Here is a 22,252-nt window from a genome sequence, read left to right on the forward strand (position 1 = left end):
GGAAAAACTTTTGCAACAGAAGGTTTCTTGTCCTTTTTTCACAGTAACATCACTACTCCTCAATATCTCAAAACTTATCCGGTCACCCACATCCTCTTGAACAGACATTTCTAGTTCAACACTTTGCATACATCAACAAACAATGAAAAACAGTAAGAGCTTTACTGGGGTACACTAAACATTTATTGAAAATTTATCGCAATGATTCTCTGTAGACAAAATGGTATTGAGGTTTTCCATGCAGCCGTTCTGAAATGAGATGGTCCTGCTTCATTCATGTGGCACAGTCACGAGAAAAAAAAGAAGCAGACTGCAGAGTTCAAAATCTAATCCAATTTATGTATGTAGAGGGAAATTAGAGAGGACGTGTTCTACATTGCTCATAATTTGTCGAAACCAAAAACTGAAATAACTGAAAGACTCGCTGATGTGCCGAAGCTGCTCAAGAGACAGTAGCAGGTTTGTACATTGTACACATTGTCCTACCCCACTTTCCCCAAACAACTCATTTTTCTCATCTGTACATTCTCAAATTTTCAGCAGCACAAACTGATATTACTTCATATAAACACAATAAGGGATGTGATCAAAATGCCTGGGATGGAAATGCAGGGTAATGGGATTTTTTTTTGAATGGAAAGTATAGTAAAAAAAAAAAAAAAAATCCTGAGTGAATAAAATATATACAGTAAATATGGTCACATCTTTTATGGTATTAAATCAGTATAAGCGGCCCCATCAATCCCCTCGCTGCACCTCTCAGATTCTCCATCCCACTTGGATGGTTCTGTGCTCTGAACAACCACTGCGTCCACACTGAACTCAGTCATGTGTTCTTGAAGGTCTGCGCTTCAAGAGCATCTTAGTCCGTCTCCATGGCACCACTGTGCGTCTCCTTGGACACCATGAGTCTCATCAATTTTCCATGCAGCTTCTCGATCTTCTTTACATCCTGGGCCTGGTCTGTCTTGTACTGCAAACACTGGAGGGTGGAGATAACAAACTACTAGTCTTTCCTTTATAACAAGCCACTCCGAACTCAAGAAGAAAAAAAAACAAACATCACTTTACAAATTAATTTTAGCTTGTGTATGTGCATAATTTCACACAGAGAACAATTGTGAATTCTCAATTACAATTGGGGATTACTGACAGTTAAATCTGTCGGCACAAATATTTTCTTGAAGTTGCTGCTATCTCGTTAATGGCAGTTGAAATGTAAACATGAGTCTCGTTGGTTCAAAAACTGTACTTGTGTGTTCCGATGGGCCGCTCCCTGTAGTATTCACCTTCTGTCTACTGCTTGCATTGTGTTTGATGTGTCTTTGGATACTGCCTGCTCACTTCACACAACATTTGCTTAAAGTTGCTCAACTGACATGATAATAAAAATAATAATAATAATAATAATCTGTTTTGAAATTCTCTGGTGCACTGGGTCTTGTCTCGGTGCAGTGGACATCAATATATCGGCAATATGCTGATATCAACTGACATGTGACACTTTTCTCTCAACAAATGGGATGATTTTGGATTGCATCAATGATCAACACATAATTTGTATTTTGACAACCAAGTACATTCAAAGTTAAAATGCAAAATACTCTCCTAGTTCTAGTTTCTTTTTCATTTATGATAATACACCAAGAATCTCTGGAGTTTATCAAATGTTGGTCGGACAAAACACAGGCGCAGGAATTGGTTCCAGTGCATTCAATTTGAACTGGGAACTCTTGTGCTGAGTAGTTTTCCAAGTTCTGTAGCCAGAAGTGACAAACGTATCGCCCCACAATGTTGGAATTACAACTCATCCACCTGGTCTGCCTTCGAGGACCCACAAATTTGCTAACCAAGGTAGCTGCATCAGTCACATCAACACTATGAAAATGTTCAGTTTTTAGCACTTTTGCGTCTCATTTGATCACGTTATTTCAGTCATGAACTCAGCACTATTCATACTTTACCTGATGACACGTTGTGATGATCTTTATATGTACAATATACAGCGTGTGACGTTATCAACTGCTGTTGCTTAACAATGTGCATTTGTATCTTTTCCCAGCCTCTTCTACTGAAACACTCTCAACTTGAGTGTGACGTGATTCCCAATGCCAACCTACCAGGTAAATGGCACGAGGAAATATATTTTACTTTAAGATATTGTGATGGGCAAATATTCCCAACTGGCTGACATTTACAGATCAAATGAACATCTGTGACATAATAATTTATAGTTGCAGGTTTTCTGAGCTTGCTGGCGGGCTTAACAATCCAAACCATGTGTCCAATAATTTTGTTTTTTGGTGCAAAAAAAAAACCAAAACATGAGAGCCACTCCCACATAGGTTTATAAGCTGGAGCTTCCACACTCTTCACTAGAACTGAAGAAGCCTCTCGGATGAGAGGTGAAACGTCTTCAAGATAAACTTACGTCCAGTTGACCAGATTTTACTTCGCTTCGATCATGAGAGATTTACAGTTTGTAGATATATGTACTGATCTTTTGTGAGATGACTTACGGAGTTACTCGATAAGCCACTAATTCAATCAGCAGAAACATGATTTCGTTACCACTATTCTGTTTGCTTTCTTTTACTAACGGTGCCACATTATGTCCCTTATATCGCACATTAGCTGTCAAACACCCTGTAACTTACCTTTAACAGATGTAACTATTATGGTTCTTTTTCAACTGTCACTTACCACGGAATTGTCGGTTACTTTGATACAAAGGTTGCCGTCGCAGTGTCTGTATTTGAGAACCACTCTGACCTAAAAAAAGAAAAAAAAAGAAAGAAAGACAGACATCAAACGAATGTTCGGTGTAAGAACGGATGAGAAAAAAAAAAGCTGTCGAGTATACTGGCTAGCAAGCTAAGCGGCTAGCCTGTTAGCTCACGTGTAAATGATTTTCTACCTTCATTGGATCTGTCAGATAGAGTTTTTCTGCTGCGCGAGCGAACTCCTCCCAGGTCTGATAGTAAGGCATTATTCTAACAGCGTAAAACACGTTTAATATAAATGAATCTGTTTCAATCGGCGATCAAGTTGGCTAACTTCGGAACACCACATCAGCAGCAACGTGAAGCCAAGCCAATCACATTGAAGAGGACGTGACGATTAAAGGAGTTCCCGGTTACCCTTTCAAAACAAAAGCACATCTTTGTCCGTCTTTGCTATCAAAATATCCCGACATACCGTGAATCAACAAAAAAGTAACAACGACAAACTTCAAGTCAAGGCATAAAGTCAAACAAAAAAAGGATAGAGTAAACATTGCCTTTACACTAGTAATTCATTAACCTACAGAAAAAAAGCTGAACGGGAGAAATATACCTTGTTTATTCTAAAGTCCATCCTGTGATTGATTACAGCTGTATTTGATTTAATTCTTGTTTTCACAAGCAGTTTATTAATCCCTTAAATGCTACCACAACATACACATAGACAACATGTACAGTATAGAAACCCATGAAAAAGACTAAAATAAAGGATACATCCATCCATTTTCTTCCACTCTTATTCCTGTTAAGGGTGTGGGGGGGCTGGAGCCTATCCCAGCAGCTATTGGCAAGAGGTGAGGTCCTGGCTCGGGCACGGAATCTTTTTTTGTGAAGTTTGCATGTTCTCCCCGTGCCTGCGTGGGTTCTCTCGGGTACTCTGGCTTCTTCCCACCAAAGACATGCAACTGGGGACTAGGCTGACTGAATACTCTAAATTGACCGTATGTGTGAATGATGTGTGTCAGCCCTGCGATGGACTGGCGACCTGTCCAGGGTGTACCCCACCTCATGCCCAAAAGCTGCTGGGATAGGCTCCAGCCCCCTCGCGACCCTTAACAGGAATAAGCGGAAGATGATGGATGGATGGATGGAACTCCAGTCACCTCAGGCTGTCATTTCAGATACCACACCCAAATGAACAGATGTTGAAATAATTAAGTCACAGATAGACGGGAAGACACAGAGATTTATTGCATTTACGTCCCAGCTGTGCCAAGCTCATCATGAGTGCCCACCCCCAGAGAATCCCATACATTATGCAGCTTCTTCTTCCTTTGGTACCTTATATCCCTTTTAATTCAGAACGCAACTGTGATTACAGGAATAACATGAAAGAAATTCCCCAGCAGAATAAATCTGAAGTGCTCGAACAAGATCTTTTTTCAGACACCTTAACCTGCATAAACTCACAGAAAAACCTTGTGAAAGGCTATCTTTCGTGTTCCATTCCCTATGACCTTAAACACTGCAAAGTGTATTTGATCAAGAAGTTGAACAAAACCGGCACCTAACCCTAACCCTTTGTTGTATTTACAGAGATGGTTAATAATCTGAATAACCCTCTAAAATGTCTGTTTTGTCTTATGTACATTACATTTTCAATTTCCCTTCTCAGCTCTTTCATGCAATTTTTTTTTTAAACAAAAGAACAGTCTGAGACATTGCATACTGGTGCACAATGAAAAGTTAACTCAGCTCTGGCACTAAATAGTGTGACTCTGCAATTCAGTAATGGACATATAGGGACCCAGTGAGTGGAAGAAGCAGACTTTAGTTAAAACCTGGTGGACAAAATTCAATGTCTTACCAATCTTAGCTGCCTCCACGCCAGACCTTATGGTCCTTGTGGCTGGAGGAACATCCCCTTCATGTTGCCCCAGGGGTAAGGAAAGTTGAGTACATTGTTTTGAGAAAACACATGTTGTAAGATGAGGAGACAGAACATACCACTAAATACTATTTGTTCAGCTTATTTATTCATGAAAACATCATAACATGCTTCAAGGTAGTAGTCTTTGTAAGTATAGGCAAGGCAAAAGGCAAGGCAAATTTATTTGTATAGCACCATTCATACTCAAGGCAATTCATAGCGCTTTACAGAGGTAAAGAGAGAATTGAAAGTTAAAAACAGTTTAAAATCGAATAAGTGAATTAAAATATTCAAAAGTCATATAAAATCAATAAAACAGTTTAAGATCAATTCGACAGCATACAAATCAATATTAAATCAATCCATTCATACCAAATCACCCAGATCAATACCAAATCAATACACTATAAGAAGGCTGCAGTAAACAGTAGTGTTTTCAGCCCTGATTTAAATGAGCTGACAGTTTGTGCCCCCCTCAGAGGTTCAGGGAGTTTGTTCCACAGGTGTGTACCACAGAAGCTGAAAGCAGCTTCACCCTGCTTGGTTTTGACCCTGGGGACACTGAGTAGACCTGTCCCTGATGACCTGAGGGGTCTGGATGCTTCATGGCTGGGTGCCAGCAGCTCTGACATGTATTTAGGCCCAAGCCCATTCAGTGACTTATAGACCAGTAACAGGATTTTGAACTCAATCCTTTGACACACAGGGAGCCAGTGCAGTGATTTCAGGACAGGTGTAATGTGGTCCATTTTCTTACTGTTGGTCAGGATTCTGGCAGCAGCATTCTGGATGAGCTGCAGGTGCTTGATTGATTTTTTTACTGAGACCTGTAAAGACACCATTACAATAATCTAGCCTACTAAGAATAAATGCATGGTTTTTCCATGTCTTGTTTAGAGAGAAATCCTTTAATTCATGCAATGTTTTTGAGGTGATAACAGGCTGATTAAGTGATAGTTTTTATGTGGCTCTTAAAATTCAGGTCTGAGTCCATAAAACACCAAGGTTTCTAGCTTGGTCAGTGGTTTGTAGTGTCATTGAGTCAAGTTGGCTGCTGACCTCAAGCCTTGTGTTTTTAGGAAAAAACACAATGACTTCTGTCTTTTCTGCATTGAGTTGGAGAAAATTCTGGCCCATCCACTGATTGACTTGTAGGATACAGTCACTCAGTGAATGCAGTGGACTGTAATTGCATGGTGACACCGTAATATAAAGTGTCATCAGCATACGAGTGGTAAGAGATGTTATGGTGCTCTATGACCTGGGCCAGTGGGAGCGTATAGATGTTGAACAAAAGTGGTCCAAGAATAGAGCCTTGTGGGACCCCACATGTCATCTTTGTTCGCTCAGATTCACAGTTCCCAAGCAAGACAAAGAAGTCACGATCTTCTAAGTAAGATCTGAGCCAATTTAGCACTGAACCAGAAAATCCAACCCACTTCTCCAGTCTGTCAAGCAACAGGTTGTGATCGACTGTGTCGAATGCAGCACTAAGGTCAAGTAGTACCAATACTGCTATTTTATTTGCATCAGTATTAAGGCGTATGTCATTTAACACCTTAATAAGTGCAATTTCAGTGCTGTGGTGTGGTTGAAAACCTGACTGGAAAGCACTGAAGAGATTGTTTTGGGTCAAGAAAGAGTGAATTTGTTGATAGACAACTCTCTCAATGATCTTTGACAAAAATGCAAGTTTAGATATGGGTCTGTAGTTACTTATTACTAAAGCATCCAGATTAGGCTTTTTAAAAAGAGGTTTGATTACTGCAGTTTTCAGTGCCCTGGGAAATTGACCTGATAGAAGAGAAGTATTTACTATCTTCAATACATCTGATGAAACACAATTAAAAACACTTTTCAGCAAGCTTGTAGGCATCATATCAAGGTAGCAGGTCGTGGATTTTAAATTCTGAACCATTTCTGTCAGAATTGCATGGTCTATGGGTTGAAATGTTTCTATGTTTTCGGGGAAACTGAGGAGTAACTGGTGACATAACTAAGTTGCTTTTGGAGGAGCCACATACTGTTTGCCTTATCTTCTGAATTTTATCTGTAAAAAAGACTGCAAAATCATTGCATGACTTGTTGGACAGCAGTTCAGTAGGAATAGATGCCGAAGGATTTGTCAGTCTGTTGACAACAGTGAATAAGGTGCGGGCATTGTTGGTGTTATTTTTTTTTAAATTAGACAGACCAGCCCATCGAGTGTAGGTGAGACCACAACCATACTCTACAATAAATATTTACATAAAACCAGCACCATCGCAATAACATAACCTGACTCAATCGATATGTGATTAAAACTACAACACTAACTCAATCATACATCCACATGCATAATAATCCGAATGACCCTTGCCTGTGATCATACTCCCCCCCCCCCATCTGGAAGCAAAGGTTTGCTCATAGAGCTCTTAAGGAGCTCCCTTGGGCTGATGTGACACTTTTGGCTCCACCCCCTCTGAGGAAACCACCAGGAAGGGGTGAGTGCTGACACTGTTGACTGAAATTGCCACATATACCTGAAACAAACTTGATAGACACAAAATGCCATGCCTTGTACAGTGATTACCACTGACTGACACTGGGGTTTTCATTTTATGCAGGCAGGATGGCCAGTTCCCCTGTGCTTCCCAGTTGGGGGTTGGGCGTTGGGTTAGATACCCAACCCTGTAAAAACCCATTCCAGTTGCGAAAACGTTGACGAACGTACCTGAAACAAACTTGATAGACACAAAATGCCATGCCTTGTACAGTGATTACCACTGACTGACACTGGGGTTTTCATTTTACGCAGGCAGGATGGCCAGTTCCCCTGTGCTTCCCAGTTGGGGGTTGGGCGTTGGGTTAAATACCCAACTCTGTAAAAACCCATTCCAGTTGCGAAAACGTTGACAAAGAAAAACTAAATCACTCACCTGGTCGAAGATAGTTGCCCTATAGTGGAGGTAGAATCCTTTACCTACCTAGCCAGTGTTGTGGATACCACTGGAGGGACCGCGGCAGACATCAGAAGCAGAATTAACAAAGCAAGAGTGGTATTCAACATGCTCAGAAACATCTGGAACTCAAAGAACATCTCCACAACCACTAAGATATGCATCTTCAACTCAAACATGAAACAGGTGATGCTGTATGGGTCTGAAACATGGAGAACAACCAAACACATAACACACAGGCTGCAAACATTCACCAATTCCTGCCTCAGAAGGATATTAATCATCTGGTGGAAAGACAAAGTAAGTAATGTGGACCTGTGGAAAAGAACAAACCAGGATCCCATAGATGTACAAATACAGAGAAGAAAATGGAGTTGGATTGGTCATACCCTCAGTAAACCTGCCACAGACATCACCTGTCAAGACCTGAAGTGGAACCCTCAAGGGAAAAGGAAACGAAGTCACCCCAGAAAAGCTGGAGAAGAAGCTTAGAGGCAGAAATGTCTGAGAGTGGGCTGAACCGGGGAGAACTTGAACAAAAAGCCACTAACAGAGTGAAATGGAGGTTGTTCATCAACGGCCTATGCACCCAAGAGGAGCAAAGGGCTTAAGTCAAGTTTTGAAAGTTAGGATAATATGATTTCTGTGGATGTTTGAATGTAAAATGCCTACTTTGCTAATTTGCAAATTTATGTAAAATGTATGCAATGTTTATAGTATAGTGAAATAACGTGAGTGACAATACATTAAAACCCAACAGGTTACTTTATTGATTGATTAAAGCATTAAAAACAAAAAATAAATAAGCAAATATGTTGGCATGAAGTAGTTAAACAGGAGCTATTTGCCTTCTGGTGTTTAGAGTGAATTAGATATGGTATGCGATCAAGGCATTGGGGACGCAGCGTAAGGTGATTCTAAACACATAGGCTAATCCGTGAGGGTAGACAACGACCTGCTTTGTCCTGTTTCCATAGTGTAGTGGTCATCACATTCGCTTTACACGCGCAAGGTCCCCAGTTCGAACCTGGGTGGAAACAGCAGTGTTTTACTTGTTCGCGCCAAGAGAAGGACAAAGCTCCAAATTGTTTAAATCTCGCGGACCAAGCACACAAGTCATTTTAACAGTATGCAAAGACGAGGACACGTGTTTTAGATTCGCAATGAAAGGGTACGTAAGTGTCAGTCGCAGCGCCCGTCTTGGGTTCGTGTCACTTTTGACCAAATAGCAGCTGGCAGGAAACTGCCTACTCCCCGTCGGGGAATCGAACCCCGGTCTCCCGTGTGACAGGCGGAGATACTGTCGACTATACTAACGAGGAGCACTGTTTGCCACATGGTCCAGCGCTCCTCACCACAGCTGAAAAAGAGAGTGGCACGCCGACTTCGTGAAGGCTTGACCAAGAAAAGGCCTGGCAAATCACCCACGTGGACATTCGCTTACCTTTTGCAGGTTCCATAGTGTAGTGGTCATCACGTTTGCCTCACACGTAAAAGGTCCCCGGTTCGAAATTGGGTGGAAACATCTTCCGTCCCTCACATTTGCACAAAGTCATTGGTCAAATCAGACTTTGACTCCCTCAACCAAATGCCCAGAAACTTTTCAGGAGATTTTGAGGTCTGGTAAATAAATGGATGATTGACCAACAATGTAGCAAGGCAAGTGGCCAGCCCAGAAGCACAAAGCTCATTCTGACTGCTGTTTCAGAATTGCTCTCGAAATGAAAGTGCAGATTCATTTTTTTAGGGTCCCATTTTAGTTACTTCTATGTTTCATGGTCTCAGCCTGTCCTGCCAAGATTGTAATCTCACGTGAAAAAAAGCCTCATGGACGAGATTCATGTGTAAGTGGCGGATGTCATCCGGTGACCGGAGTAGAGACCGATACGAGTGAGCGTGACGTCCCATGACATGGTTAAAAGGAAAGAGAAATGGGCAGGAGGAGGTGGCAGGACAGATGAATGCGAAGGTGGAAGGTGGATAAAGACAGAGCAGAACACTCCGGCCCGTAAGCCTGCCCCGTGACGCGTAATCGCAAGGAGTCAACCCCACATCAAAAAAGTGGTTCAAACCCTGGGGCAAAACAAGAGAGTCCAACCAGTCTCGGGGAGTGTTGTTTGGTTGCTGACGCTGTGCGGGAAGGCAACCCCCCTTAAGCAAGTCTGTGTCGTCCCATGGGGAGAACCAGCCCAGGGACATGGAGGGTGTAGCAGCATCCCTCTTCTGAGAGAGGCTACTCATGTTTCTGCATGACTTTTCATCAGGGCTTGCGAGTCCTGCTTTGCCTGGACATTGCCCTTGGACCACTTTTCCTTCGGTTGCCCTGAAAGGGGTTGTAGCCGAAAGACAATCCAACTCCTAGGATCAAAAGAACATGCAACAACGTCCACCACTTTAATATCCTCCATGGAATTTGGGACCCTCTGACCGCTCAAGTGAAAAGTTCTATCAGTGGCCTCGGCAGGGAAGCCTGTGCTCACCGCTTCAGAGAAAGTGACTATGTTTCGTATTTGGAGTTGTAGGTATGCGATCAAGGCATTGGGGACGCAGCGTATGGTGATTCTAAACATATAGGCTAATCTGTGAGGGTAGACAAGGACCTGCTTGGACCTGTTTCCATAGTGTAGTGGTCATCATGTTCGCTTTACACGCGCAAGGTCCCCAGTTCGAACCTGGGTGGAAACAGCAGAGTTTTACTTGTCCGCGCCAAGAGAAGGAAAAAGCTTCAAACAGTTCAAGTCTCACGGAACAAGCACAAAAGCCATTTTAACAGTATGCAAAGACGAGGACACGTGCTGTAGATTCGCAATGACAGGATATGGGAAGTGTCAGTCGCAGCGTGTCACTTTTGACCAAGTAGCAGCTGGCAGAAAACTGCCTACTCCCCGTGGGGGAATCGAACCCCGGTCTTCCGCGTGACAGGCGGAGATACTGTCCACTATACTAACGAGGAGCACTGGCTGTCATGTGGTCCAGCGCTCCTCCCCACAGCTGAAAAAGCAAGTGTCACGCCGACTTCGTGAAGGCTTGACCAAGAAAAGGCCATACAAATCACCCACGTGGACATTCACTTACCTTTTGCAGTTTCCATAGTGTAGTGGTCATCACGTTTGCCTCACACGCAAAAGGTCCCTGGTTCGAAACCGGGTGGGAACATCTTCCCTCCCTCACATTTGCACAAAGTCATTGGTCAAATCAGACTTTGACTCCCTCAACCAAATGCCCAGAAACTTTTCAGGAGATTTTGAGGTCTGGTAAATAAATGGATGATTGACCAACAATGTAGCAAGGCAAGTGGCCAGCCCAGAAGCACAAAGCTCATTCTGACTGCTGTCTCAAAATTGCGCTTGAAATGAAAGTGCAGGTTCATTTTTTTAGGGTCCCATTTTAGTTACTTCTATGTTTCATAGTCTCAGCCTGTCCTGCCAAGATTGTAATCTCACGTGAAAAAAAGCCTCATGGACGAGATTCATGTATAAGTGGCGGATGTCATCCGGTGACTGGAGCAGAGACATACACGAGTGAGCGTGACGTCCCATGACATGGTTAAAAGGGAAGAGAAATGGGCAGGAGGAGGTGGCAGGACAGATGAATGCGAAGGTGGAAGGTGGATAAAGACAGAGCAGAACACTCCGGCCCGTAAGCCTGCCCTGTGACGCGTAATCGCAAGGAGTCAACCCCACACCAAAAAAGTGGTTCTCGCCCTGGGGCAAAAAAAGAGAATCCAACCACTCTCGCGGAGTGTTGTTTGGTTGCTGACGCTGTGCGGGAAGGCAACCCCCCTAAGCAAGTCTGTGTCGTCCCATGGGGAGAACCAGCCCAGGGACATGGAAAGTGTAGCAACATCCCTCTTCTGAGAGAGGCTACTCATGTTTCTGCATGACTGTCCATCAGGCCTTGCTGAGTCCTGCTTTGCCTGGACATTGCCCCTTGACCACTTTTCCTTCGGTTGCCCTGAAAGGGGCTGTAGCCCAAAGACAATCCAGCTCCTAGGTTCAAAAGAACATGCAACAACCTCCACCACTTTAATATCCTCCATGGAATTTGGGACCCTCTGACCGCTCAAGTGACAAGTTCTATCAGTGGCCTCGGCAGGGAAGCCTGTGCTCACCGCTTCAGAGAAAGTGACTATGTTTCGTATTTGGAGTTGTAGGTATGCGATCAAGGCATTGTGGACGCAGCGTAAGGTGATTCTAAACACATAGGCTAATCCGTGAGGGTAGACAAGGACCTGCTTTGACCTGTTTCCATAGTGTAGTGGTCATCACGTTCACTTTACACGCGCAAGGTCCCCAGTTCGAACCTGGGTGGAAACAGCAGCGTTTTACTTGTTCGCGCCAAGAAAAGGACAAAGATCCAAATTTTCAAGTCTCGCGGACCAAGCACACAAGCCATTTTAACAGTATGCAAAGACGAGGACACGTGCTGTCGATTCGTAATGAAAGGATACGTAAGTGTCAGTGGCAGCGCCCGTCTTGGGTTCGTGTCACTTTTGACCAAGTAGCAGATGGCAGAAAACTGCCTACTCCCCGTCGGGGAATCGAACCCCGGTCTTCCGCGTGACAGGCGGAGATACTGTCCACTATACTAATGAGGAGCACTGTCTGTCATGTGGTCCAGCGCTCCTCCCCACAGCTGAAAAAGCAAGTGTCACGCCGACTTCGTGAAGGCTTGACCAAGAAAAGGCCTTACAAATCAGCCACGTGGATATTCACTTACCTTTTGCAGTTTCCATAGTGTAGTGGTCATCACGTTTGCCTCACACGCAAAAGGTCCCCGGTTCGAAACCGGGTGGAAACATCTTCCGTCCCTCACATTTGCACAAAGTCATTGGTCAAATCAGACTTTGACTCCCTAACCAAATGCCCAGAAACTGTTAAAGAGATATTGAGGTCTGGCAGATAAATGGATGATTGACTAACAATGGAGCAAGGCAAGTCGCCAGCCCATAAGCACAGAGCTCATTCTGAGTGCTGTTTCAGAATTGCGCTTGAAATGAAAGCGCAGATCCATTTTTTTAGGGTCCCATTTTAGTTACTTCTATGTTTCATAGTCTCAGCCTGTCCTGCCAAGATTGTAATCTCACGTGAAAAAAAGCCTCATGGACGAGATTCATGTATAAGTGGCGGATGTCATCCGGTGACTGGAGCAGAGACATACACGAGTGAGCGTGACGTCCCATGACATGGTTAAAAGGGAAGAGAAATGGGCAGGAGGAGGTGGCAGGACAGATGAATGCGAAGGTGGAAGGTGGATAAAGACAGAGCAGAACACTCCGGCCCGTAAGCCTGCCCCGTGACGCGTAATCGCAAGGAGTCAACCCCACACCAAAAAAGTGGTTCTAACCCTGGGGCAAAACAAGAGAGTCCAACCAGTCTCGGGGAGTGTTGTTTGGTTGCTGACGCTGTGCGGGAAGGCAACCCCCCTAAAGCAAGTCTGTGTCGTCCCATGGGAAGAGAACCAGCCCAGGGACATGGAAGGTCCAGCAACATCCCTCTTCTGAGAGAGGCTACTCATGTTTCTGCATGACTGTTCATCAGGCCTTGCTGAGTCCTGCTTTGCCTGGACATTGCCCCTTGACCACTTGTCCTTCGGTTTCCCTGAAAGGGTCTGTAGCCCGAAGACAATCCAGTTCCTCGGTTCAAAAGAACATGAAACAACCTCCACCACTTTAATATCCTCCATGGAATTTGGGACCCTCTGACCGCTCAAGTGACAAGTTCTATCAGTGGCCTCGGCAGGGAAGCCTGTGCTCACCGCTTCAGAGAAAGTGACTATGTTTCGTATTTGGGGTTGTAGGTATGCGATCAAGGCATTGGGGACGCAGCGTATGGTGATTCTAAACATATAGGCTAATCCGTGAGGGTAGACAAGGACCTGCTTTGACCTGTTTCCATAGAGTAGTGGTCATCACGTTCGCTTTACACGCGCAAGGTCCCCAGTTCGAACCTGGGTGGAAACAGCAGAGTTTTACTTGTTCGCGCCAAGAGAAGGAAAAAGCTTCAAATTGTTCAAGTCTCACGGAACAAGCACACAAGCCATTTTAACAGTATGCAAAGACAAGGACACGTGCTGTAGATTCGCAATGACAGGATATGGGAAGTGTCAGTCGCAGCGCCCATCTTGGGTTCGTGTCACTTTTGACCAAGTAGCAGGTGGCAGAAAACTGCCTACTCCCCGTCGGGGAATCGAACCCCGGTCTTCCGCGTGACAGGCGGAGATACTGTCCACTATACTAACGAGGAGCACTGTCTGTCACGTTCGCTTTACACGCGCAAGGTCCCCAGTTCGAACCTGGGTGGAAACAGCAGAGTTTTACTTGTTCGCGCCAAGAGAAGGAAAAAGCTTCAAATAGTTCAAGTCTCACGGAACAAGCACACAAGCCATTTTAACAGTATGCAAAGACGAGGACACGTGCTGTAGATTCGCAATGACAGGATATGGGAAGTATCAGTCGCAGCGTGTCACTTTTGACCAAGTAGCAGCTGGCAGAAAACTGCCTACTCCCCGTCGGGGAATCGAACCCCAGTCTTCCGCGTGACAGGCGGATATACTGTCCACTATACTAACGAGGAGCACTGTCTGTCATGTGGTCCAGCGCTCCTCCCCACAGCTGAAAAAGCAAGTGTCACGCCGACTTCGTGAAGGCTTGACCAAGAAAAGGCCATACGAATCACCCACGTGGACATTCACTTACCTTTTGCAGTTTCCATAGTGTAGTGGTCATCACGTTTGCCTCACACGCAAAAGGTCCCTGGTTCAAAACCGGGTGGGAACATCTTCCCTCCCTCACATTTGCACAAAGTCATTGGTCAAATCAGACTTTGACTCCCTCAACCAAATGCCCAGAAACTGTGAAGGAGATATTGAGGTCTGGCAAATAAATGGTTGATTGACCAACAATGGAGAGAGGCAAGTCGCCAGCACAGAGCTCATTCTGACTGCTGTCTCAAAATTGCGCTTGAAATGAAAGTGCAGGTTCATTTTTTTAGGGTCCCATTTTAGTTACTTCTATGTTTCATAGTCTCAGCCTGTCCTGCCAAGATTGTAATCTCACGTGAAAAAAAGCCTCATGGACGAAATTCATGTATAAGTGGCGGATGTCATCCGGTGACTGGAGCAGAGACATACACGAGTGAGCGTGACGTCCCATGACATGGTTAAAAGGGAAGAGAAATGGGCAGGAGGAGGTGGCAGGACAGATGAATGCGAAGGTGGAAGGTGGATAAAGACAGAGCAGAACACTCCGGCCCGTAAGCCTGCCCCGTGACGCGTAATCGCAAGGAGTCAACCCCACACCAAAAAAGTGGTTCTAACCCTGGGGCAAAACAAGATAGTCCAACCAGTCTCGGGGAGTGTTGTTTGGTTGCTGACGCTGTGCGGGAAGGCAACCCCCCTTAAGCAAGTCTGTGTCGTCCCATGGGAAGAGAACCAGCCCAGGGACATGGAAGGTCCAGCAACATCCCTCTTCTGAGAGAGGCTACTCATGTTTCTGCATGACTGTTCATCAGGCCTTGCTGAGTCCTGCTTTGCCTGGACATTGCCCCTTGACCACTTGTCCTTCGGTTGCCCTGAAAGGGTCTGTAGCCCGAAGACAATCCAGTTCCTCGGTTCAAAAGAACATGCAACAACCTCCACCACTTTAATATCCTCCATGGAATTTGGGACCCTCTGACCGCTCAAGTGACAAGTTCTATCAGTGGCCTCGGCAGGGAAGCCTGTGCTCACCGCTTCAGAGAAAGTGACTATGTTTCGTATTTGGAGTTGTACGTATGCGATCAAGGCATTGGGGACGCAGCGTATGGTGATTCTAAACATATAGGCTAATCCGTGAGGGTAGACAAGAACCTGCTTTGACCTGTTTCCATAGTGTAGTGGTCATCACGTTCGCTTTACACGCGCAAGGTCCCCAGTTCGAACCTGGGTGGAAACAGCAGCGTTTTACTTGTTCGCGCCAAGAAAAGGACAAAGATCCAAATTTTCAAGTCTCGCGGACCAAGCACACAAGCCATTTTAACAGTATGCAAAGACGAGGACACGCGCTGTAGATTCGTAATGAAAGGATACGTAAGTGTCAGTGGCAGCGCCCGTCTTGGGTTCGTGTCACTTTTGACCAAGTAGCAGGTGGCAGAAAACTGCCTACTCCCCGTCGGGGAATCGAACCCCGGTCTTCCGCGTGACAGGCGGAGATACTGTCCACTATACTAACGAGGAGCACTGTCTGTCATGTGGTCCAGCGCTCCTCCCCACAGCTGAAAAAGCAAGTGTCACGCCGACTTCGTGAAGGCTTGACCAAGAAAAGGCCTTACAAAACACCCACGTGGACATTCACTTACCTTTTGCAGTTTCCATAGTGTAGTGGTCATCACGTTTGCCTCACACGCAAAAGGTCCCCGGTTCGAAACCGGGTGGAAACATCTTCCGTCCCTCACATTTGCACAAAGTCATTGGTCAAATCAGACTTTGACTCCTTAACCAAATGCCCAGAAACTGTTAAAGAGATATTGAGGTCTGGCAAATAAATGGATGATTGACTAACAATGGAGCAAGGCAAGTCGCCAGCACAGAGCTCATTCTGACTGCTGTCTCAAAATTGCGCTTGAAATGAAAGTGCAGGTTCATTTTTTTAGGGTCCCATTTTAGTTACTTCTATGTTTCATAGTCTCAGCCTGTCCTGCCAAGATTGTAATCTCACGTGAAAAAAAGCCTCATGGACGAGATTCATGTATAAGTGGCGGATGTCATCCGGTGACTGGAGCAGAGACATACACGAGTGAGCGTGACGTCCCATGACATGGTTAAAAGGGAAGAGAAATGGGCAGGAGGAGGTGGCAGGACAGATGAATGCGAAGGTGGAAGGTGGATAAAGACAGAGCAGAACACTCCGGCCCGTAAGCCTGCCCTGTGACGCGTAATCGCAAGGAGTCAACCCCACACCAAAAAAGTGGTTCTCGCCCTGGGGCAAAAAAAGAGAATCCAACCACTCTCGCGGAGTGTTGTTTGGTTGCTGACGCTGTGCGGGAAGGCAACCCCCCTAAGCAAGTCAGTGTCGTCCCATGGGGAGAACCAGCCCAGGGACATGGAAAGTGTAGCAACATCCCTCTTCTGAGAGAGGCTACTCATGTTTCTGCATGACTGTCCATCAGGCCTTGCTGAGTCCTGCTTTGCCTGGACATTGCCCCTTGACCACTTTTCCTTCGGTTGCCCTGAAAGGGGCTGTAGCCCGAAGACAATCCAGCTCCTAGGTTCAAAAGAACATGCAACAACCTCCACCACTTTAATATCCTCCATGGAATTTGGGACCCTCTGACCGCTCAAGTGACAAGTTCTATCAGTGGCCTCGGCAGGGAAGCCTGTGCTCACCGCTTCAGAGAAAGTGACTATGTTTCGTATTTGGAGTTGTACGTTTGCGATCAAGGCATTGGGGACGCAGCGTATGGTGATTCTAAACATATAGGCTAATCCGTGAGGGTAGACAAGGAGCTGCTTTGACCTGTTTCCATAGTGTAGTGGTCATCACGTTCGCTTTACACGCGCAAGGTCCCCAGTTCGAACCTGGGAGGAAACAGCAGCGTTTTACTTGTTCGCGCCAAGAAAAGGACAAAGATCCAAATTTTCAAGTCTCGCGGACCAAGCACACAAGCCATTTTAACAGTATGCAAAGATGAGGACACGTGCTGTAGATTCGTAATGACAGGATATGGTAAGTGTCAGTGGCAGCGCCCGTCTTGGGTTCGTGTCACTTTTGACCAAGTAGCAGCTGGCAGAAAACTGCCTACTCCCCGTGGGGGAATCAAACCCCGGTCTTGCGCGTGACAGGCGGAGATACTGTCCACTATACTAACGAGGAGCACTGTCTGTCATGTGGTCCAGCGCTCCTCCCCACAGCTGAAAAAGCAAGTGTCACGCCGACTTCGTGAAGGCTTGACCAAGAAAAGGCCTTACAAAACACCCACGTGGACATTCACTTACCTTTTGCAGTTTCCATAGTGTAGTGGTCATCACGTTTGCCTCACACGCAAAAGGTCCCCGGTTCGAAACCGGGTGGAAATATCTTCCGTCCCTCACATTTGCACAAAGTCATTGGTCAAATCAGACTTTGACTCCCTAACCAAATGCCCAGAAACTGTTAAAGAGATATTGAGGTCTGGCATATAAATGGATGATTGACTAACAATGGAGCAAGGCAAGTCGCCAGCCCATAAGCACAGAGCTCATTCTGAGTGCTGTTTCAGAATTGCGCTTGAAATGAAAGCGCAGATCCATTTTTTTAGGGTCCCATTTTAGTTACTTCTATGTTTCATAGTCTCAGCCTGTCCTGCCAAGATTGTAATCTCACGTGAAAAAAAGCCTCATGGACGAGATTCATGTATAAGTGGCGGATGTCATCCGGTGACTGGAGCAGAGACATACACGAGTGAGCGTGACGTCCCATGACATGGTTAAAAGGGAAGAGAAATGGGCAGGAGGAGGTGGCAGGACAGATGAATGCGAAGGTGGAAGGTGGATAAAGACAGAGCAGAACACTCCGGCCCGTAAGCCTGCCCCGTGACGCGTAATCGCAAGGAGTCAACCCCACACCAAAAAAGTGGTTCTTGCCCTGGGGCAAAAAAAGAGAATCCAACCACTCTCGCGGAGTGTTGTTTGGTTGTTGACGCTGTGCGGGAAGGCAACCCCCCTAAGCAAGTCTGTGTCGTCCCATGGGGAGAACCAGCCCAGGGACATGGAAAGTGTAGCAACATCCCTCTTCTGAGAGAGGCTACTCATGTTTCTGCATGACTGTCCATCAGGCCTTGCTGAGTCCTGCTTTGCCTGGACATTGCCCCTTGACCACTTTTCCTTCGGTTGCCCTGAAAGGGGCTGTAGCCCGAAGACAATCCAGCTCCTAGGTTCAAAAGAACATGCAACAACCTCCACAACTTTAATATCCTCCATGGAATTTGGGACCCTCTGACCGCTCAAGTGACAAGTTCTATCAGTGGCCTCGGCAGGGAAGCCTGTGCTCACCGCTTCAGAGAAAGTGACTATGTTTCGTATTTGGAGTTGTACGTATGCGATCAAGGCATTGGGGACGCAGCGTATGGTGATTCTAAACATATAGGCTAATCCGTGAGGGTAGACAAGGAGCTGCTTTGACCTGTTTCCATAGTGTAGTGGTCATCACGTTCGCTTTACACGCGCAAGGTCCCCAGTTCGAACCTGGGAGGAAACAGCAGCGTTTTACTTGTTCGCGCCAAGAAAAGGACAAAGATCCAAATTTTCAAGTCTCGCGGACCAAGCACACAAGCCATTTTAACAGTATGCAAAGATGAGGACACGTGCTGTAGATTCGTAATGACAGGATATGGTAAGTGTCAGTGGCAGCGCCCGTCTTGGGTTCGTGTCACTTTTGACCAAGTAGCAGCTGGCAGAAAACTGCCTACTCCCCGTCGGGGAATCGAACCCCGGTCTTGCGCGTGACAGGCGGAGATACTGTCCACTATACTAACGAGGAGCACTGTCTGTCATGTGGTCCAGCGCTCCTCCCCACAGCTGAAAAAGCAAGTGTCACGCCGACTTCGTGAAGGCTTGACCAAGAAAAGGCCTTACAAAACACCCACGTGGACATTCACTTACCTTTTGCAGTTTCCATAGTGTAGTGGTCATCACGTTTGCCTCACACGCAAAAGGTCCCCGGTTCGAAACCGGGTGGAAATATCTTCCGTCCCTCACATTTGCACAAAGTCATTGGTCAAATCAGACTTTGACTCCCTAACCAAATGCCCAGAAACTGTTAAAGAGATATTGAGGTTTGGCAAATAAATGGATGATTGACTAACAATGGAGCAAGGCAAGTCGCCAGCCCATAAGCACAGAGCTCATTCTGAGTGCTGTTTCAGAATTGCGCTTGAAATGAAAGCGCAGATCCATTTTTTTAGGGTCCCATTTTAGTTACTTCTATGTTTCATAGTCTCAGCCTGTCCTGCCAAGATTGTAATCTCACGTGAAAAAAAGCCTCATGGACGAGATTCATGTATAAGTGGCGGATGTCATCCGGTGACTGGAGCAGAGACATACACGAGTGAGCGTGACGTCCCATGACATGGTTAAAAGGGAAGAGAAATGGGCAGGAGGAGGTGGCAGGACAGATGAATGCGAAGGTGGAAGGTGGATAAAGACAGAGCAGAACACTCCGGCCCGTAAGCCTGCCCCGTGACGCGTAATCGCAAGGAGTCAACCCCACACCAAAAAAGTGGTTCTTGCCCTGGGGCAAAAAAAGAGAATCCAACCACTCTCGCGGAGTGTTGTTTGGTTGTTGACGCTGTGCGGGAAGGCAACCCCCCTAAGCAAGTCTGTGTCGTCCCATGGGGAGAACCAGCCCAGGGACATGGAAAGTGTAGCAACATCCCTCTTCTGAGAGAGGCTACTCATGTTTCTGCATGACTGTCCATCAGGCCTTGCTGAGTCCTGCTTTGCCTGGACATTGCCCCTTGACCACTTTGCCTTCGGTTGCCCTGAAAGGGGCTGTAGCCCGAAGACAATCCAGCTCCTAGGTTCAAAAGAACATGCAACAACCTCCACAACTTTAATATCCTCCATGGAATTTGGGACCCTCTGACCGCTCAAGTGACAAGTTCTATCAGTGGCCTCGGCAGGGAAGCCTGTGCTCACCGCTTCAGAGAAAGTGACTATGTTTCGTATTTGGAGTTGTACGTATGCGATCAAGGCATTGGGGACGCAGCGTATGGTGATTCTAAACATATAGGCTAATCCGTGAGGGTAGACAAGGAGCTGCTTTGACCTGTTTCCATAGTGTAGTGGTCATCACGTTCGCTTTACACGCGCAAGGTCCCCAGTTCGAACCTGGGAGGAAACAGCAGCGTTTTACTTGTTCGCGCCAAGAAAAGGACAAAGATCCAAATTTTCAAGTCTCGCGGACCAAGCACACAAGCCATTTTAACAGTATGCAAAGATGAGGACACGTGCTGTAGATTCGTAATGACAGGATATGGTAAGTGTCAGTGGCAGCGCCCGTCTTGGGTTCGTGTCACTTTTGACCAAGTAGCAGCTGGCAGAAAACTGCCTACTCCCCGTCGGGGAATCGAACCCCGGTCTTGCGCGTGACAGGCGGAGATACTGTCCACTATACTAACGAGGAGCACTGTCTGTCATGTGGTCCAGCGCTCCTCCCCACAGCTGAAAAAGCAAGTGTCACGCCGACTTCGTGAAGGCTTGACCAAGAAAAGGCCTTACAAAACACCCACGTGGACATTCACTTACCTTTTGCAGTTTCCATAGTGTAGTGGTCATCACGTTTGCCTCACACGCAAAAGGTCCCCGGTTCGAAACCGGGTGGAAATATCTTCCGTCCCTCACATTTGCACAAAGTCATTGGTCAAATCAGACTTTGACTCCCTAACCAAATGCCCAGAAACTGTTAAAGAGATATTGAGGTTTGGCAAATAAATGGATGATTGACTAACAATGGAGCAAGGCAAGTCGCCAGCCCATAAGCACAGAGCTCATTCTGAGTGCTGTTTCAGAATTGCGCTTGAAATGAAAGCGCAGATCCATTTTTTTAGGGTCCCATTTTAGTTACTTCTATGTTTCATAGTCTCAGCCTGTCCTGCCAAGATTGTAATCTCAGGTGAAAAAAAGCCTCATGGACGAGATTCATGTATAAGTGGCGGATGTCATCCGGTGACTGGAGCAGAGACATACACGAGTGAGCGTGACGTCCCATGACATGGTTAAAAGGGAAGAGAAATGGGCAGGAGGAGGTGGCAGGACAGATGAATGCGAAGGTGGAAGGTGGATAAAGACAGAGCAGAACACTCCGGCCCGTAAGCCTGCCCCGTGACGCGTAATCGCAAGGAGTCAACCCCACACCAAAAAAGTGGTTCTCGCCCTGGGGCAAAAAAAGAGAATCCAACCACTCTCGCGGAGTGTTGTTTGGTTGTTGACGCTGTGGGGGAAGGCAACCCCCCTAAGCAAGTCTGTGTCGTCCCATGGGGAGAACCAGCCCAGGGACATGGAAAGTGTAGCAACATCCCTCTTCTGAGAGAGGCTACTCATGTTTCTGCATGACTGTCCATCAGGCCTTGCTGAGTCCTGCTTTGCCTGGACATTGCCCCTTGACCACTTTTCCTTCGGTTGCCCTGAAAGGGGCTGTAGCCCGAAGACAATCCAGCTCCTAGGTTCAAAAGAACATGCAACAACCTCCACAACTTTAATATCCTCCATGGAATTTGGGACCCTCTGACCGCTCAAGTGACAAGTTCTATCAGTGGCCTCGGCAGGGAAGCCTGTGCTCACCGCTTCAGAGAAAGTGACTATGTTTCGTATTTGGAGTTGTAGGTATGCGATCAAGGCATTGGGGACGCAGCGTATGGTGATTCTAAACATATAGGCTAATCCGTGAGGGTAGACAAGGACCTGCTTTGACCTGTTTCCATAGTGTAGTGGTCATCACGTTCGCTTTACACGCGCAAGGTCCCCAGTTCGAACCTGGGTGGAAACAGCAGCGTTTTACTTGTTCGCGCCAAGAAAAGGACACAGATCCAAATTTTCAAGTCTCGCGGACCAAGCACACAAGCCATTTTAACAGTATGCAAAGACGAGGACACGTGCTGTAGATTCGTAATGAAAGGACACGTAAGTGTCAGTGGCAGCGCCCGTCT

The 22,252-nt window shown here is 46.2% G+C and overlaps 1 protein-coding gene and 20 non-coding genes across 21 annotated transcripts; 16 read left to right on the forward strand and 5 right to left on the reverse strand.

Annotated features, from left to right (window-relative positions):
* Nucleotides 1–149: 149 nt before the first annotated feature.
* On the reverse strand, nucleotides 150–3,122 carry srp9 (signal recognition particle 9). Its single transcript, XM_086189654.1, has 3 exons — nucleotides 2,918–3,122; nucleotides 2,704–2,772; nucleotides 150–982 (listed from the first exon to the last, which is right to left on the reverse strand). Exons 1-3 carry the CDS (start codon nucleotides 2,987–2,989, stop codon nucleotides 863–865), a joined length of 261 nt encoding a protein of 86 aa, XP_086045780.1. The 5' UTR covers nucleotides 2,990–3,122; the 3' UTR covers nucleotides 150–862.
* Nucleotides 3,123–8,559: 5,437 nt separating this feature from the next.
* Nucleotides 8,560–8,632, forward strand: trnav-uac (transfer RNA valine (anticodon UAC)). The gene has a single exon. It is a non-coding gene; the product is annotated as a tRNA-Val (tRNA).
* A 1,572-nt stretch (nucleotides 8,633–10,204) lies between these two features.
* Nucleotides 10,205–10,277, forward strand: trnav-uac (transfer RNA valine (anticodon UAC)). The gene has a single exon. It is a non-coding gene; the product is annotated as a tRNA-Val (tRNA).
* Nucleotides 10,278–10,473: 196 nt separating this feature from the next.
* On the reverse strand, nucleotides 10,474–10,545 carry trnad-guc (transfer RNA aspartic acid (anticodon GUC)). Its single transcript has one exon. It is a non-coding gene; the product is annotated as a tRNA-Asp (tRNA).
* Nucleotides 10,546–10,675: 130 nt separating this feature from the next.
* On the forward strand, nucleotides 10,676–10,748 carry trnav-cac (transfer RNA valine (anticodon CAC)). Its single transcript has one exon. It is a non-coding gene; the product is annotated as a tRNA-Val (tRNA).
* Nucleotides 10,749–11,835: 1,087 nt separating this feature from the next.
* trnav-uac (transfer RNA valine (anticodon UAC)) lies at nucleotides 11,836–11,908 on the forward strand. Its single transcript has one exon. It is a non-coding gene; the product is annotated as a tRNA-Val (tRNA).
* A 411-nt stretch (nucleotides 11,909–12,319) lies between these two features.
* trnav-cac (transfer RNA valine (anticodon CAC)) lies at nucleotides 12,320–12,392 on the forward strand. The gene has a single exon. It is a non-coding gene; the product is annotated as a tRNA-Val (tRNA).
* A 1,089-nt stretch (nucleotides 12,393–13,481) lies between these two features.
* trnav-uac (transfer RNA valine (anticodon UAC)) lies at nucleotides 13,482–13,554 on the forward strand. Its single transcript has one exon. It is a non-coding gene; the product is annotated as a tRNA-Val (tRNA).
* A 211-nt stretch (nucleotides 13,555–13,765) lies between these two features.
* trnad-guc (transfer RNA aspartic acid (anticodon GUC)) lies at nucleotides 13,766–13,837 on the reverse strand. Its single transcript has one exon. It is a non-coding gene; the product is annotated as a tRNA-Asp (tRNA).
* Nucleotides 13,838–14,095: 258 nt separating this feature from the next.
* Nucleotides 14,096–14,167, reverse strand: trnad-guc (transfer RNA aspartic acid (anticodon GUC)). The gene has a single exon. It is a non-coding gene; the product is annotated as a tRNA-Asp (tRNA).
* A 130-nt stretch (nucleotides 14,168–14,297) lies between these two features.
* Nucleotides 14,298–14,370, forward strand: trnav-cac (transfer RNA valine (anticodon CAC)). The gene has a single exon. It is a non-coding gene; the product is annotated as a tRNA-Val (tRNA).
* Nucleotides 14,371–15,452: 1,082 nt separating this feature from the next.
* trnav-uac (transfer RNA valine (anticodon UAC)) lies at nucleotides 15,453–15,525 on the forward strand. Its single transcript has one exon. It is a non-coding gene; the product is annotated as a tRNA-Val (tRNA).
* Nucleotides 15,526–15,734: 209 nt separating this feature from the next.
* On the reverse strand, nucleotides 15,735–15,806 carry trnad-guc (transfer RNA aspartic acid (anticodon GUC)). Its single transcript has one exon. It is a non-coding gene; the product is annotated as a tRNA-Asp (tRNA).
* Nucleotides 15,807–15,936: 130 nt separating this feature from the next.
* On the forward strand, nucleotides 15,937–16,009 carry trnav-cac (transfer RNA valine (anticodon CAC)). Its single transcript has one exon. It is a non-coding gene; the product is annotated as a tRNA-Val (tRNA).
* A 1,078-nt stretch (nucleotides 16,010–17,087) lies between these two features.
* On the forward strand, nucleotides 17,088–17,160 carry trnav-uac (transfer RNA valine (anticodon UAC)). The gene has a single exon. It is a non-coding gene; the product is annotated as a tRNA-Val (tRNA).
* A 412-nt stretch (nucleotides 17,161–17,572) lies between these two features.
* trnav-cac (transfer RNA valine (anticodon CAC)) lies at nucleotides 17,573–17,645 on the forward strand. Its single transcript has one exon. It is a non-coding gene; the product is annotated as a tRNA-Val (tRNA).
* A 1,086-nt stretch (nucleotides 17,646–18,731) lies between these two features.
* Nucleotides 18,732–18,804, forward strand: trnav-uac (transfer RNA valine (anticodon UAC)). The gene has a single exon. It is a non-coding gene; the product is annotated as a tRNA-Val (tRNA).
* A 412-nt stretch (nucleotides 18,805–19,216) lies between these two features.
* Nucleotides 19,217–19,289, forward strand: trnav-cac (transfer RNA valine (anticodon CAC)). The gene has a single exon. It is a non-coding gene; the product is annotated as a tRNA-Val (tRNA).
* A 1,086-nt stretch (nucleotides 19,290–20,375) lies between these two features.
* On the forward strand, nucleotides 20,376–20,448 carry trnav-uac (transfer RNA valine (anticodon UAC)). Its single transcript has one exon. It is a non-coding gene; the product is annotated as a tRNA-Val (tRNA).
* A 412-nt stretch (nucleotides 20,449–20,860) lies between these two features.
* trnav-cac (transfer RNA valine (anticodon CAC)) lies at nucleotides 20,861–20,933 on the forward strand. Its single transcript has one exon. It is a non-coding gene; the product is annotated as a tRNA-Val (tRNA).
* Nucleotides 20,934–22,019: 1,086 nt separating this feature from the next.
* Nucleotides 22,020–22,092, forward strand: trnav-uac (transfer RNA valine (anticodon UAC)). Its single transcript has one exon. It is a non-coding gene; the product is annotated as a tRNA-Val (tRNA).
* Nucleotides 22,093–22,252: the final 160 nt, after the last annotated feature.

This window comes from Aulostomus chinensis, chromosome 20 (genome assembly GCF_037954235.1).
Source record: "Aulostomus chinensis isolate RoL2024-O1b breed Wild chromosome 20, RoL_Achi_v1.0, whole genome shotgun sequence".
NCBI lineage: Eukaryota > Metazoa > Chordata > Actinopteri > Syngnathiformes > Aulostomidae > Aulostomus > Aulostomus chinensis.

Bases quoted from the DNA above. Each gene is read 5' to 3' on its own strand.
- srp9 (XM_086189654.1), bottom strand. From the start codon at position 2,989: ATGCCTTACTATCAGACCTGGGAGGAGTTCGCTCGCGCAGCAGAAAAA. The intron at 2,773-2,917 runs GTAGAAAATCAT...TTCTTTTTTTAG, and splicing joins ATCTGACAGATCCAATGAAG to GTCAGAGTGGTTCTCAAATA. The intron at 983-2,703 runs GTAAGTGACAGT...TCCACCCTCCAG, and splicing joins AAGTAACCGACAATTCCGTG to TGTTTGCAGTACAAGACAGA.